Consider the following 14,313-nt stretch of genomic DNA (forward strand, 5'->3'; position numbering starts at 1 on the left):
AATTTGGCATTTGTATGAGCATTTTGGGCTTATCTGTAGATGCACTGTTCACATCATCTATTTGTATAATGTTCTCTGACTGTAATATATTTTAGCTTATTTGCATACAACATACCTCTTTGCATGAGTGCGTATCTAATTCACAGTTCAGTACAGCTTCACTACATACAGGCCCTAGTGACCCTGTAGTTTCCTCCTTAGATTAATTCATTTATGTTTGACATGTGTAAATGAGAAAATCTATGATGGCTGGATTCCATTTAGCTGCTTCAGTTTCAATATGTTAGCAGCCTGGTATTTTGCATACTGGCTTCCTGTTGCAGTGCCATCGCATACTGGAACATTTCAATAAAAAGAGCCATCATTCAGGAAATGTTGGGAAAACATGATATTGTGCAGATATTTGTCAATACAGCTTATTTAAAAAAAAAAAAAATCAGCAGTGCATGATTTGCTTACTTGTATTTTATTGTTTCTGAAATAAATAATGTTCGAATTCATAGAGCCAAAAAATACGCTCATCATGAAATGTAAACTAGATTAGGTTAAAATTAACGGTAAAAAAAGCATCATGGTAACCACAATGTTAAAATTACATTTTACACTTCTTTTCAGCACAGTGTATGGCTATGAGTCTTTTTACATTTCCTTTTGAAGGCAAATTCTTTTTTTTGTTTGTTTTATACAATGGCTCAATGACATAATAAGCCACATCATATGGCATTTGTTTTCTTTTTTTTTTTTTTTACACTACCTCACAAAAGTCTTACAAAAGAATGACACTGCCAGAGAAAGGCAACATAGGAAAGCTGTAAGGACAGAGGAGCTGGGTTTACACACACCAAAAGCACAGTTACATTCTAAATCAGAAAGCATGAAAGGTAAAGTCTGTACCGGACACTACTCTTTTCCCGAAGTCCCTTGATTATGGAAATTCAAAAAGCAGTTGTGATTGCGTGAGATACAAAGAAAGACGCAGCACTTAAGGCATAGCACTCGTGATGTTCTCTGACAATCCCCAAATCGACACCTGCCCCCCTCTCCCTCTGCAAGCTGCTCCGGCCAGTGGCCCGAACCGTCGTACCGTGTTTCCGCATCCGGCAGAGGACTTTCCTCCACTACGATGGGATTTGGAGTTTCATTTGTGGCTTCAGCTTTGTCCGTGGGGGGCTGAGGCGGAACAGAGTCCTGGGTGTCAGAGCCACTGGAGAGGATCAAAGCCTTGGACACCTCCAGTCTGAAGGCCATGAAAGTTAAAGGAGCAGGCGAGTCCTGCCGGTACAGCAGCCAGGAGTTCACCAAAGCCAGATCTGTGAGGTACCAGAGCACCGCTTGTGGCCAGCAGGTCGGTGCCGAGGCAGTGATGGGAATAGAGTAAAGGCTTTGTAGGTCTCTATTAAGCCGAGCCGATTTCTGGGCATTCTCAAAGCTGTCAGTGAGAGAGACCATGCTCCTCCGATTGTTCCCGGCAGTAGAAAGTATGAAGCCGCAGTGCGATCTTCGCAACATTAGCTTCCCATCCGAGCTCACAAACTCATCCCCAATCTGCCCTCGAGCTCCTCCCACCCGGCCCGCTCCATGGACCCCAGCGACCAAAAGGCGCTCCAGCATTGCGGGGGTGGAGAGCTCCTGTTTGCAGAGGAACACCATGCTGCCTTTGGGGACCATTTTCTCTACAGCATCTTCTTTGTCTGAGAGATCCAGTTTGAGATCCACATGTAGGAGTAAACCGCTAAATCCGATTAACGTAGTGCAATGGAGAAACAGCTTGTTGTGCTTCTTCCCAGTCAAAGGAAGCCGATATTGGTCAACGGCATAATCGCCTTCCTGTCGCAGTGACTGGCAACCTACTTTGAAGCGAGACAACAAAGGCTGAACCTTCCACAGGGGATCAGTCTGTGTTTGTGATCTGTTCAAGTCATTTGCACTTCGGCACTGCTGAGGAATTATACTTTGCCTGTTTGGGCAAGTTGTACCTTTAAGTGCATTCTGAAAATCCCTATGAGGCGTTTGTTCCCGTACATTGATATTGGCCGGATCCTTTGAACTTAGTTTTAATTTGCGAGACATCTCGAGGAAGCGTGACAGCGCCATGGCTTCAGCAATCAAGGGCACCTTCGTCAAGTCCTCCCAGTAGAGCTTTGGACTGGGAAACTGAAAAGAAACAAAAACCAAATAAATTACAACTTTTAGTGGTCTAAAATCATATCATCATTTGGGAAACCCATCAAACGGGAATCCAAACCTTCAAAGTCCCCATTGCGATGTGGATGCCAACAAAGCGTGCCACCTCTCTGGCTGTGACCAGGTAAGGCAAGTTGGAGAATTTATTTGTGGAACTGGCAATTTCGACCCAGGTATCCCAACCAAAATAGCTGGAGAAGTAATCAATTGGCTCTCGGGTGCCGTTTTCACTTCTGGGCGCTTGGATCTGGCTCGATGAAGATGTCAAACTAAGGAGAAAAAAGAAAAGCAAATGAGTCAGCACAACATGAAAGAGTTCATCCTTAATGATCTAATTTAAAAATATTTATAGTTACAAACATTTCTGCACAATTTGACTACATCATACTCCTACATGTTTTATATGCGTTTTGCGAAAGACTGTAGACCTTAAAAATGAAGTTTTACTGTACTTTTCTGAAGTTTGATCCAGCTGTTGTGCGCTGTTGCTTTGCTTCTTGTAGAAATAAGCCATTACTTCTGCTTCTGAGTCAAGCTGAGGATCAGACAACTCAAAACCTCCCACGTCTTCTTCATCAGAACTCTGGAGGAGATAGTCGCGGAGGTCTGGCGGATGCTGCCACTCAGAGTCTGACACAGCTGAAAGATCAAATATTACATGAAGATGAGACATCTTAACTATGATCAACATTTTTACTGAATAGCTTAGGAACGTTACTCAAGTGGTAAATCAAACCTTGTCCATCTGCAAAGCTGCTGACCCCTGGTTCTGACAGACCTCTGACTCCTGTTTCCTGGTAGTCTGGTGCAGAATGGCTTCCTTCATCTGTTTTAACAAGTGTCAACATCAAAATAAAGGTCTTCCTATAATGTTTGTTTAAGATTAAAATGGAACAAAACAATTACTTACGCATATCACAATCTGGTGTTTGATGTTCTGTCTGATTTGCATCACCGGGCTCTTCTGGGGTTGAACTCCCTCTGCTGGTCTGAGGGGCTCCAAGTAGAACCTCCCTCTCCTCCTCCTTCACCGGGTAAAAGATGCACTGGTTGGTGTTGAACTCCGGAGTGATGCGAGAGTCCCTTGTCGTCTCCTCACTGTCCACTACTGAAAGTCCAAAAACAAGATCATCAAACCTCCATCTCCAACCAACACAATGTCTTATTTAGTTATCACCCATTATCTGACAAGGCTAAATCATCTATTCAATGTAAATGACGAAATAAAAATGCATAATTTTGTTGAATTGACATATTCTGCATTTGAGGAAATATGCTTATTCAGTTTCTTTCTGTAAGCTGTAGAAATGTTTGTCACTCTGATCTGCTTATACAGTCAGGATTAGACTATAAGAGTCATAAAAAATGGTAGCAGTTTGAAAGTGGGTTGTACATAAATAGAAACTTCACAGATATTCTTCTCTTTAATCTAAGGCATACTACCTGACACTACTATATTTGATTAAAATGTTGCATCATACACTACGCTGTAAAAAAATATCCTGTAAAAAAAAAAATATGGAGGGGGGAATCTGGCAGCAGGGCTGACAGACAATATATGTAAAAGAAATGGTAGAACACTCTTCAAAAACTGTAAAAAGCAGGGAAATAAAATAATATTTGCTTTGTTAGCAGGTTTAAATATAGGAGAACATTTAATTTTATGGTTGCAGATTGTAAAGGAAGATTCCATTTTCTTAAATGTATTATTTTCTGATTTTTATTCATTTACTACAAATGTCTGGGTTGAGGAAAAAGTACATTTGAGGATGTTGTCTTGGGTTTTGGCAGCAGTGACACTTTTCATTATTTCTCCACTAGGCAAAACAACTCACAGATTAGCTGAGAAATAATCGATAGATTTACTGGCAATGTATATAAATAAAACTAGAAGAATAATAATCCCAGTATGCATGTGTTAAATCTTGAAAACGCAAAATTTAAACAGCAAAAAACATCTACAAATATGTTATAGAGCAAAAGTTTCCCTAAAACCACAGCTTGATGTTCATATTAAGCGAATCATCTCCTTGCTCTTTGTCTATACTTGATGTACTGAGGTAAAAGTGACGCCGATCTACTTAAACTCAAAGAGCAAATACGCACATTTCCCAAAGTGTTGAACTTCTACTTAAAACTGTACGTTCAGTGAATACTTACGTGGGGTAACTGTGTTTTCATTGCTGACCGGCTCCACATTCCATCGGATGTGTTTGCTACCATGTGTAACAGAAGCATCGTTCAGCACGAGGCAGCTTTCCTCTTTCACCAGAACAGTTTTTATATCCCGATGATGCTGCAGCTGCACACTTGCACTCTGTCTATTTTGACAGGTGGTTGCAAGCAGCAGTGGATCTGAGCTGTTCTCTTCGACCTTGATCTCTTCGCTTCCAAGAACTTGTACTCCATTCTCACTCTGGAATGAAAATACATGTTGTAAAACCGCAGTGTTGAAGTCACTGTTAGTGTGTCATATATTTGTTGGTACATCTAGCACCTCACCTGTCTTTGATCGTTCCTTACTGTCGTCAGGCACAACTCCTTGTCAGCAGTCGCTTTTTCTCTGGAGGTAACAACCTTCTCCAATATGATGCCTGGTGACTGGTCGGCCTCCCTGTCTTGTCCCTCTCCTCCCTGCAGCTCTATTCCATTCATTTCTTCCTCAACACAAGTGGGAACAGACTCCAGCTCAAACACAACTTGTTCTTCAAGAGACTTCTCTAATAGAGATGGAACTGACGGCAAAGGTGCAACAGGAGCAGTAGCTTTGTTTGCCTGGAATAAAGGACTCGTCTCCTGCTGTGAAATCTTGATCTCACAGTCCGTCATTTCTGAATCCGAGGTGATGCGATGTTCTTCATAAACTACCTGGCATTCACCCTGTTGCTTCTCTGATTCTGTTCCTCTGACAGTATCTCCAGCTGAAACTCTCTTTGACACCACGTCCCTTTTTAAGCGCCCTGTTCCTCTTCTTCTACTTCTGGCAGCACTATTTGCAGAAGCTCCTTTACCGCCGTCTTTTTTCTTATGGACTAACAATTCTTCCTCTTCTTCTTTGATCTCCATTTGGTGAGTGGAACATGATACATTTTGTGAAGTTAGATTTCTTCCTGATGTCTCAGGATGTTCGCCAGTGCTCTCCCCCTCAGAGTTGCTGCTTCTATTTGATTCATTTTGGGGAACAGTGTCTTCATGAGAAGCTGGATCATCTCGCTCATTCTGCTCCCCAACAGTGACTAAATCTACCTCTAGAAGTAAATCCTCCTTTACATCTTCATCCATTGCTCCCTGGACGCCAGACTCACAGGTGGCATTCTTCACTGTATTTTCTTCTCGCTTGTCATCATCTGATGGTAAAAGTTCTCCTGTTTGAGATATCGTTGTCTGAGTGGAGGTAGCTAAAGGTGATTCAGATGTAAAATTAGGAAGAATCTCAGCATTTTCCATTTTCTCAGAGGGTTGGTGAACTTCAGGAGAAGTTTGAGACTGATTATCTGCTCCTGTTCTACTTGCACCCTTATCCTCATAGGCACTGATGTCAACATCTGGGGGAACAGGAAAAGATGGAGATGGAATCAAAGCTGGAAAAGAGACGCTTCGCTCTCGGTCCTCTAATGCCATCTCTGGTTCAGTATCCCAGTCTGTAGCAGCAGGCATCACCTCGACAACCTTATCTTGTTCTTTTGGAAGCTGGTAAAGATCCAACCTGGAGACGCCTTCGAAGATGTTCCCATTGGTGTACGTGAGACTGGGACTTTCTACGATGTGCACGGTTGTCTTGTGCTTCTGAAGGGATGAGACTTCACTAAATCTTTCCCCACAGTCCTTACACTCTAAGGCACGCTTGGAAAGAGAAGTTATAACTCCTTCGGTCTCCACTTTGGAGGAGGGTTTACGCTTCCTGGTGGCCTTTGGCTTGGTGGGCAGGGCCTCAGGTGGCTGATGGGACACCTGCAGCGAGGACAACAATGACAGATTTTTCTGGTTCTTCTTGGCTCTTCCACCTTTTTCCCTACCTTCTGCTGAGAGATTATTTGTAGATGCATTTGTTGGATGTTTGAGGTCATGAGGTAAAGCCTCCGGAGCCTGGCCTGATGCCTTTGAAGGATCTAACTTGTAAACTTTCAGCTGGGGTTGTTTATGACCTTTCAGTAGAAGCAGAGAGTCTCGCATTATGTGTGAGCCAGCTACGTCGGCCTTGTTAACCGTTTCCTCTTTTGTCGAGTTTTTCTTTGCCTTCCCATCCTTTGCATTCTTGGGCTGATCTTTTTGCATTATTTTTGCTTGTTTTTTCCTTTTAAACATAGGCGATGCTACAGTTTTGTGCTTACTTATACGTGTTACACCGCCCTTGGAGACTTCTTTCTGTTTTTTCATTTTATTTTTTCTTGTATCCGCCTTGATTTCTTGCACCTGTGGGACCTGGGTTGACGAAGATGACTTGATTGCAGCTGGAGATAAAGCATTTCCCACTGTTTTCTCCCTTTTTCCCTTTCTTCCCTTCTTCTCTGATGCTTCTTTTTTCTCTGAGAGTTTTTTTGTTGGCGTTTTACCTCTTATCACTTCTTCCTGCATTGGCTGACGCTGCTGGGATGGCTTCCTCTGTTTCATGTTTTTCTTCTCTTTGTTTTGTGGACCAAATTTAACAACAAGATGAGACTTTTTTGTTCTTTGGCGCTTGGCAGGTTTGGCATCAGTTTGTAAGTCATCCTTGTCTATGGATCTGACCAGATCTTGCATATATCCTTGAAAAATTAAAGTCCTGGCTGGCTTTCTTTTCCGCACTTTCACCAGTTCTTGAGCTGACATTAAATTTACAGGCATCTCTGAGGTCTCTTGCGCTTGATTGGTCTCTAACTGTGACTGGATCTCTTCTTGAGCACGTGGCTCCTCAGCTTCAGACAAGTTATTCTTGTGATCTACAAGCAGTTCCTCAGATGACACTTGCTCAGCCTTTTCGTGTGTCTCTTGTAGTGAGTCTGCTTGCACCACAGGGTGGACCTGATCTAGAACTAATGTTTGCATCTGGGAATTAACATCTTCTTTGGGATTAGTTCCAGATTCATTTGGAGTAAGTGTGTCTGGAGGAACAAAAGAGCAAGAGGAGAGGTCCTGCTGGTGTGGCTGTAACGGTGTCAGCTCCAACTCAACTGTGGACATGAGTGGTGGCACTGATAAGCTGGTTTGTTGCTCTTCTATTATAGTCTGGTCTGCTGTCTGTTGAGGAGTCTCCAAGCCAGTGGTTAGTACCAGAGAAGAGGAAGGAGGGATTTCATTTTGTGGCAATGTTTGCGATTGTTCCAGCTCCAAAGTTGGCATCAAAGCAGGCGTAAGTTCTAATATGACTGTTTGCTCAAGATTTTCTTTGAGATCCACAGGATCAGAGTGAATTTGACTAATCTCAGGTTGCTGAAGGATCTGATGCATCACCTCTCCTTCAGACCTCATTGTTTGTTCAGCTGGAACGAGGGTTAGCTCAATATTTTCACCTGCTGCTATGTGAGAGCCTAATTCTGAGAAAGAGGGATTTTCTAGTTGTCCATCTGGAGTAATAGGCTCCAGTATTATTGTTTGCTCCATTGAATCATATGGGTTGTTTAAAGGGTCCAATTCAACTGCCTTTGAATCTGTCTCTTTCAGTCCTAGAAAATCTATCTGCGGTGGGCCAAGATTCAAATTTACCGGCTCTGGCAGTTGTGATATCTGCTGCACTTCCAGTGGAGGGGCATGAGGTGGTACCTGCCCCAATACGACCACTTGGTTCACTTTCTGCACATTTCCCAAAGATTCAATAAGTCTGCGAATCTGCTCTGTGTCAATATTGGCATCAACTTTTTGCAGCGGTCCGTTGGGCTCCACCTGCAGTAGGGCCGGTTGGCAGATGGATATTGGAGTTATGATGGGTGTACTTTCTTTCAGTTGCTGCCCTGCTGGGATGGTGTTAGGAGCTGCGGCAGGCAACACACTGTGCTTCGTTCTGATGTGACATAGCCGTGTCCTGGAAGTCTTGAAAGTGGCCTTGCATACAGAGCAAGGATACTTTGGTGTAGAAGCACCTAAAAATAATAAAGGAAGAAAGTGTTGTAAAGCATGAAAACATACAGAATTATCTATCAGCTGACAAAAATGAGGAATAATGAATCAGGAGAACATGTGACATTGAGCTGTCAACAGCAGGCCCTGTGTTGGACGAGTTTTTCTGATCACTTCTGAATTCTTCGTGTACAGTGAACTGGAGAAGAAAAGGGTTTATGTCAAGAGGCAGTGTTAAATGTAGGGTCTGTGACTACCATCAAAAGAAGAAACTGTAGTTTTTAAAGTGGAAATGACTGCAATTTCTAAAATCTGAAAATCTGTCAAGGAACATCAGAGGACTATACTAAAAAGTGAGATTAACAGGTTAGTAAGGTATGTTGACAGAGAGCCAGAATTTTCAGTATCACAAAGGTTGCTCTATTTTAACCTGCTTAGATCGCCATAGCAACTGATGGTGCACAGCTAACCTCTTGTGTTTGGTTCAGAGCATTGGATTTAAAATGGCTGCACGAAGCGCCCCCCTTTTACCAATTCTTCTCCAGATCATATTCTCTGTGATTCTAAGGGAATATGTTATAGCTGCAAATCTATTGAGTAGCAAGACACAAATGACCAAACAAGGCTGTGCAGTTACACTAACACAAACTGTATGTGTTGTATTGCCACGGGAACCTGTATGCATTCAATCAAAGCAGAAGAAAATGCACAAATTTGGTTTTATGTTTGGTCCTCACTGACTACCAAGTCCATTTTACATTGATAGTAATTCAGGCTTAAGGGTCACTGCTTTGACACACTTTAAGAGACTCAGGTCATCACAGACTGAGTTTAACATGTTTACATAAAAGGACACCTATTGAGCATTACAAGTGTCACAGAAGCACTGGGAGTGCTGAATAGCTGCACAAGGAGACTACTTTGATGAGAATGACAGCCAAGTTTGAATCAACTGCGCTTTTGGATTTTTATTGGCAGAGTACTAGTACTTTTGATTGCACCTTGTTTAGGTTGTTTTCCAGTATTTTTTAAGCAAATCAGAAAATGGGACTAAGACTGAAATTCTACAGCTATGCTAGTAGTTCTGTGAGGCTATGCATAGTAGACTTTGAACTAAATGCTAAAGTCTCCTGCTTTAGTTTAGCACATCAGCAAGCCCATGCACCAATGTGGACAAGACTCAAATTTCGTTTGTACAAAAGCATGACTTCAGTGATGATAAAAACTTGGCTTATCTTATCCTAAATGATGAGTAATGTGACTACAATTCATCATCAGGGGGACACAAATATCTGTACAAAACTTTATGGCATTGCATTCAATAGCTGTCAAGACATTTCCAAACAACTGTATTAGCACTACGTAGCTAAAACATACCTAAAAATAAAGTATGTTATTATTTTAATGTGTATACTGATAAGGCTTTTGGAACATGGACATTTTTCTTACCATCACTTTTCTTCACTTGTGCTTTAGCTGTGGTGTCTCCTCCATCTCCTTCAGCTCCCTCAGCCTCCTTGGGCAAATGTGATGCTATATGTTTCTGCAGAGCTTTGGACATGGTGAACCTCTTTCCACACACCTTGCAAACATACGGCCTCTCTCCGGTGTGTGTGCGCCGGTGATACTTCAGCAATGTTAGCGTTTTGCAAGGTTTGCCACAGTCCGTGCAGGCATAGCCATCCTGGCCAAAATGAATCTTTTTATGGACAGTGAGCTCTGAAGACTTCTTAAAGGCCTGGCTGCAGATTGGACATTTGAAGGGTTTCCTCTCTATGTGGGCTTTCTGGTGGGCCAAGAGCTCTGTGGAGTTTGTAAAGTGGCGGTCACATACATAGCAGGCAAAAAGGGCATTCCTCAGGATGCATTGTTCATATTCTGCAGGGTGGTTCAACTTCAGATGACGCTCTTTGCTTTTGTGGTCGCTGAAGATGATGTGGCACTCGATGCACTGAAGGGAGAGCTGAGATGCTGCAGAAAGAAACATGGCAGCAAGGGGAGAAGGTTTATATGCATTCATATACCTGCGTCCAAATTCTTAGACTAGAGTTTCCATGTAAAACATGAAAGCGTGCAAAAAGAAAAATGCGCCTCTGGGGTAAATTCCATTCCACACATGTAGGTGAAAAGTAACATGGAGGAAAAAGGCAGGATGAAAAACAGAAAGGTACCTTCACATCAACCAAACAGCAAATAAGGGTTTGTCTGGGCAAAACAGACTCCACCTCTTGGACAGCTTCTGCTTAGCAGCCACATAATGCTTCATTATCCCTATTATTAATATGTGTTGATCCGATGTTGGAGTGTGAACCAGACAGTTACAGCAACTGGATAATTTATGATTATTATCTGAGCACCAGAACACCAGCATTACACAAGGCCTCTTGTAATGAGTGTGTGGATTTGAATTTGAATCAACAATCAATCAATCACACCCTGATTCGGAAAAGTATAACACAAAAAGATTCTCATAGAAGGTATAATACTCACATGTGAGAGGCATGACCAGAGGCTTGGTCATATCCATTTTCAGAGGATCCACCATGGCTTTCTTGGACGGCACATATTTCCTGCCATCTCCTTTATCCGGCTTCTTTGCCTTTTGCCCAACACCCCCAGAATTTGTCTTGTCTGTAGGGTCACTGGGCTTTGCAGCAGAGTCCGTCCTTGCAGTGTTTTCTGTGGATACGGGGAGCGTCTGAGCAGCATTCTCCACTGGTGGTCTGACTGTCATACTGGCAGGTGTTGTCTGCACCCCTATCTCTTCTGTTGTTTCAGCATCAACAGTTGATTTGTTCTCCTCCTGTTGTGCCTCTGCTTCAGTCTGTGCAGGCTGATTCTGGGTGTCCAGTGGTGGCTCTGTGGTCACAGGATCGTGGGTCTGGCTCTGACTCTGCATGGCTCCCTACTTCTCAAATGCACTTGTTCATGTGTTTTTAGTGGAATCAGCTGCCACAAAGAAACACACGACTGGAATTTAACACAAATACACCAACACTTACATGAACTACAAATACCAACACTATTGTGTTTATTTAAGTCTGTTTAAGAGATGTGGCTTTCTATGATTTGAACAGCAGTGAGCAGCATCTTTGTTGTTAACATGGGGACAGCTGGGAGACCAGGCTCCAAACATTTGAATTACAAAAGAAGACTGATTGAGAGGGGGGGAAGCCGCTGGAGGTTGTTGTAAAATACAATTTTAACACTTTAAAATGTCCGAATTTACTACTAGGACATAATTTTAACATGCTAATCTTGAGCAGTCTTCCTGAAATAACTACAAATTCACAGGTAACGGTTAGCTTAGTTTGCTAAATTCATTGATTTGCGGTAAACAAGGGAGTAAATATCGATATTTCCTGTCTGTAAAAAGGCGCCGAAAATGCTAAATATTCGTTCCCTACGTTTCTACACTCGGCCGTATCTCTGAATCAAAACAGAAGGATGGAGATTTGACGTTACCTAGGCTGACTCGTCCGCCCCAAACATCTCCGCGTCGTTTCTCACAAAGCCGGACTGAGGAGCCGCAGACACGACAACGTCACGTCTGACAAGAGCGCAAATGCATCACGGGAAATGTAGTTATCTAGCATCCACTCTCATAACTCATTTTTAATAGAGTTGTCCAGACAAAGACTACCAATTACACTGAGGAGAGAATGTCTTGTTAATAAATGAAACAATAATTGAAATTTTTGGTCACTTACAAATCTAATTTTTTGATAATACAGACAAGACTGCCATGTGTAATTACATAAGAATGGTTTTTCATTATAATGTCAGAATTTGGCTGCAAACTTTGACTTCAGCTTATAATCGAAAATATAGCACTCATCTGCACTACAGCACACCGGACAAATGTAAATATGTAAATAACATGTAGGTCTATGCACAGACAGCACTCTTGCACAACGCAGTACACTGCTCTTTAGTTTAAGACCTCTACCTGATTATTTATGATAGTGTGACTTTCTAATTTGTAATTGTTTGAAAGATGTATCTTTTTTAAAAGTCTTACTATTGCACAGTCTCAAGAACAGTTATTTTGCATTTAACTGAACACACTGTATGAGCACGTCACAAATAAAAACTTTCAAATCTTGAATTTAAAATAGACATTACGAGAAACTATATTTTCAAGGATATTTTTAAAATAAGTATTGGTACAAATGTACTGAAGTTGCACAGAGTTTTATTTTTATATTTTTAGGTCCACAAAGTCTGCTTCATTTTCTCAGCAATTTTTAATATTGTGCAATAGTGAAATATAGAAGAAATCTAGTAATTAAAACAAGGTTAATTACCAAACAATGTAACTGAAGATAAATCATCTTTAGAAAACTAAAAATTATTTGTGTTTTATATGACTTTGCCTTTAAAAAGCTAAATTACCTGTTTAGAAATACCTAAAATTTCAGCTACGCCTCCTCCCTCACTGAACAATGTAAATAAATAAAAATGTACATTTTCATTTTAATTACTGGATGTAAAATATTTCCCATGTTATTACAACCTCAGTATGCAAAGTATCACCAGAAAAGGTTAAACTAGCCGTGTTGTTGCAAATTCTCCTTGCAGGTACATACCTTTTTGTTTTTCTTGAGCAACAGAATTAAAAAAAAAAAAAAAACCTCTAAGTGTCAAACTCTGAACACAAGGAGACGAAACCAAGACCAGAATACATTTTTGAGCATGTAGCAATTTCCATCCATCCATTCTCTATACACCGCTTTATCCTCACTAGGGTCGTGGGGGGTGCTGGAGCCTATCCCAGCTGACTCGGGCGAAGGCAGGGGACACCCTGGACAGGTCACCAGTCTGTCGCAGGGCTACATATACAGACAAACAATCACACTCACATTCACACCTACGGGCGATTTAGAGTCATCAATTCACCTCAGCATATGTTTGGACTGTGGGAGGAAGCCGGAGTACCCGGAGAAAACATTTCAGATGTATTTTTTGGTGGAAAATTAATCTCCCACGATGGGAAAATTTCCTCCCACAGAATTTGCAGATGAAAGGCGTTGCAGCGGTGTCAGTGTCGACGTGTTTCCTGAGCTGTGCGGACACGTTTGAGCTGTTGTAACGCCTCGGACCGTGACTTTGCATGTGTTCATCTAGTGACGCTTCATCTCTGAAGCCTTGGGCGCAACTTAGACACCAAAACGGGTTCCGTTTATGCAGCTCAATGTGAGCAGCCCATGATTTTACAGTGGAGAAGGTTCTGTTGCACTGATTGCAACTTGGTTTAAACCACTGACGTGACTTGTGAACTCTCAGATGATTGATTAGCCGTGGTCGCCTTCTGAAAGACATCCCACAGTCTGGACACTCATACTTCTTTAATTTCTGCTCACTCAGGATCAGATTTGTCGCTGCAGTGGGCTGGGCGTCATGCAGAAGTAGGTGTTTTTTGAATGAAACCCGGTATGTATAGATCTTCCCGCAGACCAAGCAAGTGTAAACCTTTCGAAGTTGATCATCCAGTGACACCGTGGCAACGCTTTCTATTAATTCTACGGGATTTGTTTGTATCAAACTCTTCACGTCACACCCGTCTCCATCATCACTCGCGCCGTCGTCTTCAACGTCTATTTCAGAAATCGTGCTGTCGTGCATCTTGGGAGAAAGCCGGAGTACCCGGAGAAAACCCACGCATGCACAGGGAGAACATGCAAACTCCATGCAGAAAGATCCCAGGCCCAGACCGGGATTTGAACCAGGGAGCTGCAAGGTGAAAGTGCTAACCACTACTACACTGTGCAGCATGTAGCAATTTAAGATTCTATATTATTAATATAAAATTACTATCGAAGAAATCTTGGAGACAGAAGTGAGTGAAGTTGCATGTAATACTGCATGTGATGATAGAAGTAAGCAGTATCAGCCAGCTGGTGGTGCTACAGCAGCATGTGATGCAGGATCCTCTTCAGTGTGATGCACTCACTGTAAAATCTCATTATCACAGCTCATGAAAACCTCCATGAACTGACCACACTGTGCTGCACACTCACCTCACATTTAATTTTTGCACACATTTAATAAGTTATTGTAGGATGTTGTTGTGGGGGTGAGTTTGTAGATTTGTGC

At 42.0% G+C, this 14,313-nt stretch overlaps 1 protein-coding gene across 1 annotated transcript; it reads right to left on the reverse strand.

Annotated features, from left to right (window-relative positions):
• Positions 1 to 447: 447 nt before the first annotated feature.
• LOC110960255 (uncharacterized) lies at positions 448 to 11,784 on the reverse strand. Its single transcript, XM_022207425.2, has 10 exons — positions 11,683 to 11,784; positions 10,708 to 11,166; positions 9,667 to 10,188; positions 4,687 to 8,240; positions 4,345 to 4,600; positions 3,095 to 3,292; positions 2,921 to 3,010; positions 2,637 to 2,823; positions 2,246 to 2,453; positions 448 to 2,154 (listed from the first exon to the last, which is right to left on the reverse strand). The coding sequence occupies exons 2-10, from the start codon at positions 11,114 to 11,116 to the stop codon at positions 901 to 903; spliced, it is 6,678 nt and encodes a 2,225-aa protein (XP_022063117.2). The 5' UTR covers positions 11,117 to 11,166; positions 11,683 to 11,784; the 3' UTR covers positions 448 to 900.
• Positions 11,785 to 14,313: the final 2,529 nt, after the last annotated feature.

Source organism: Acanthochromis polyacanthus, chromosome 12, assembly GCF_021347895.1.
Source record: "Acanthochromis polyacanthus isolate Apoly-LR-REF ecotype Palm Island chromosome 12, KAUST_Apoly_ChrSc, whole genome shotgun sequence".
In the NCBI taxonomy this organism is placed as follows: domain Eukaryota; kingdom Metazoa; phylum Chordata; class Actinopteri; family Pomacentridae; genus Acanthochromis; species Acanthochromis polyacanthus.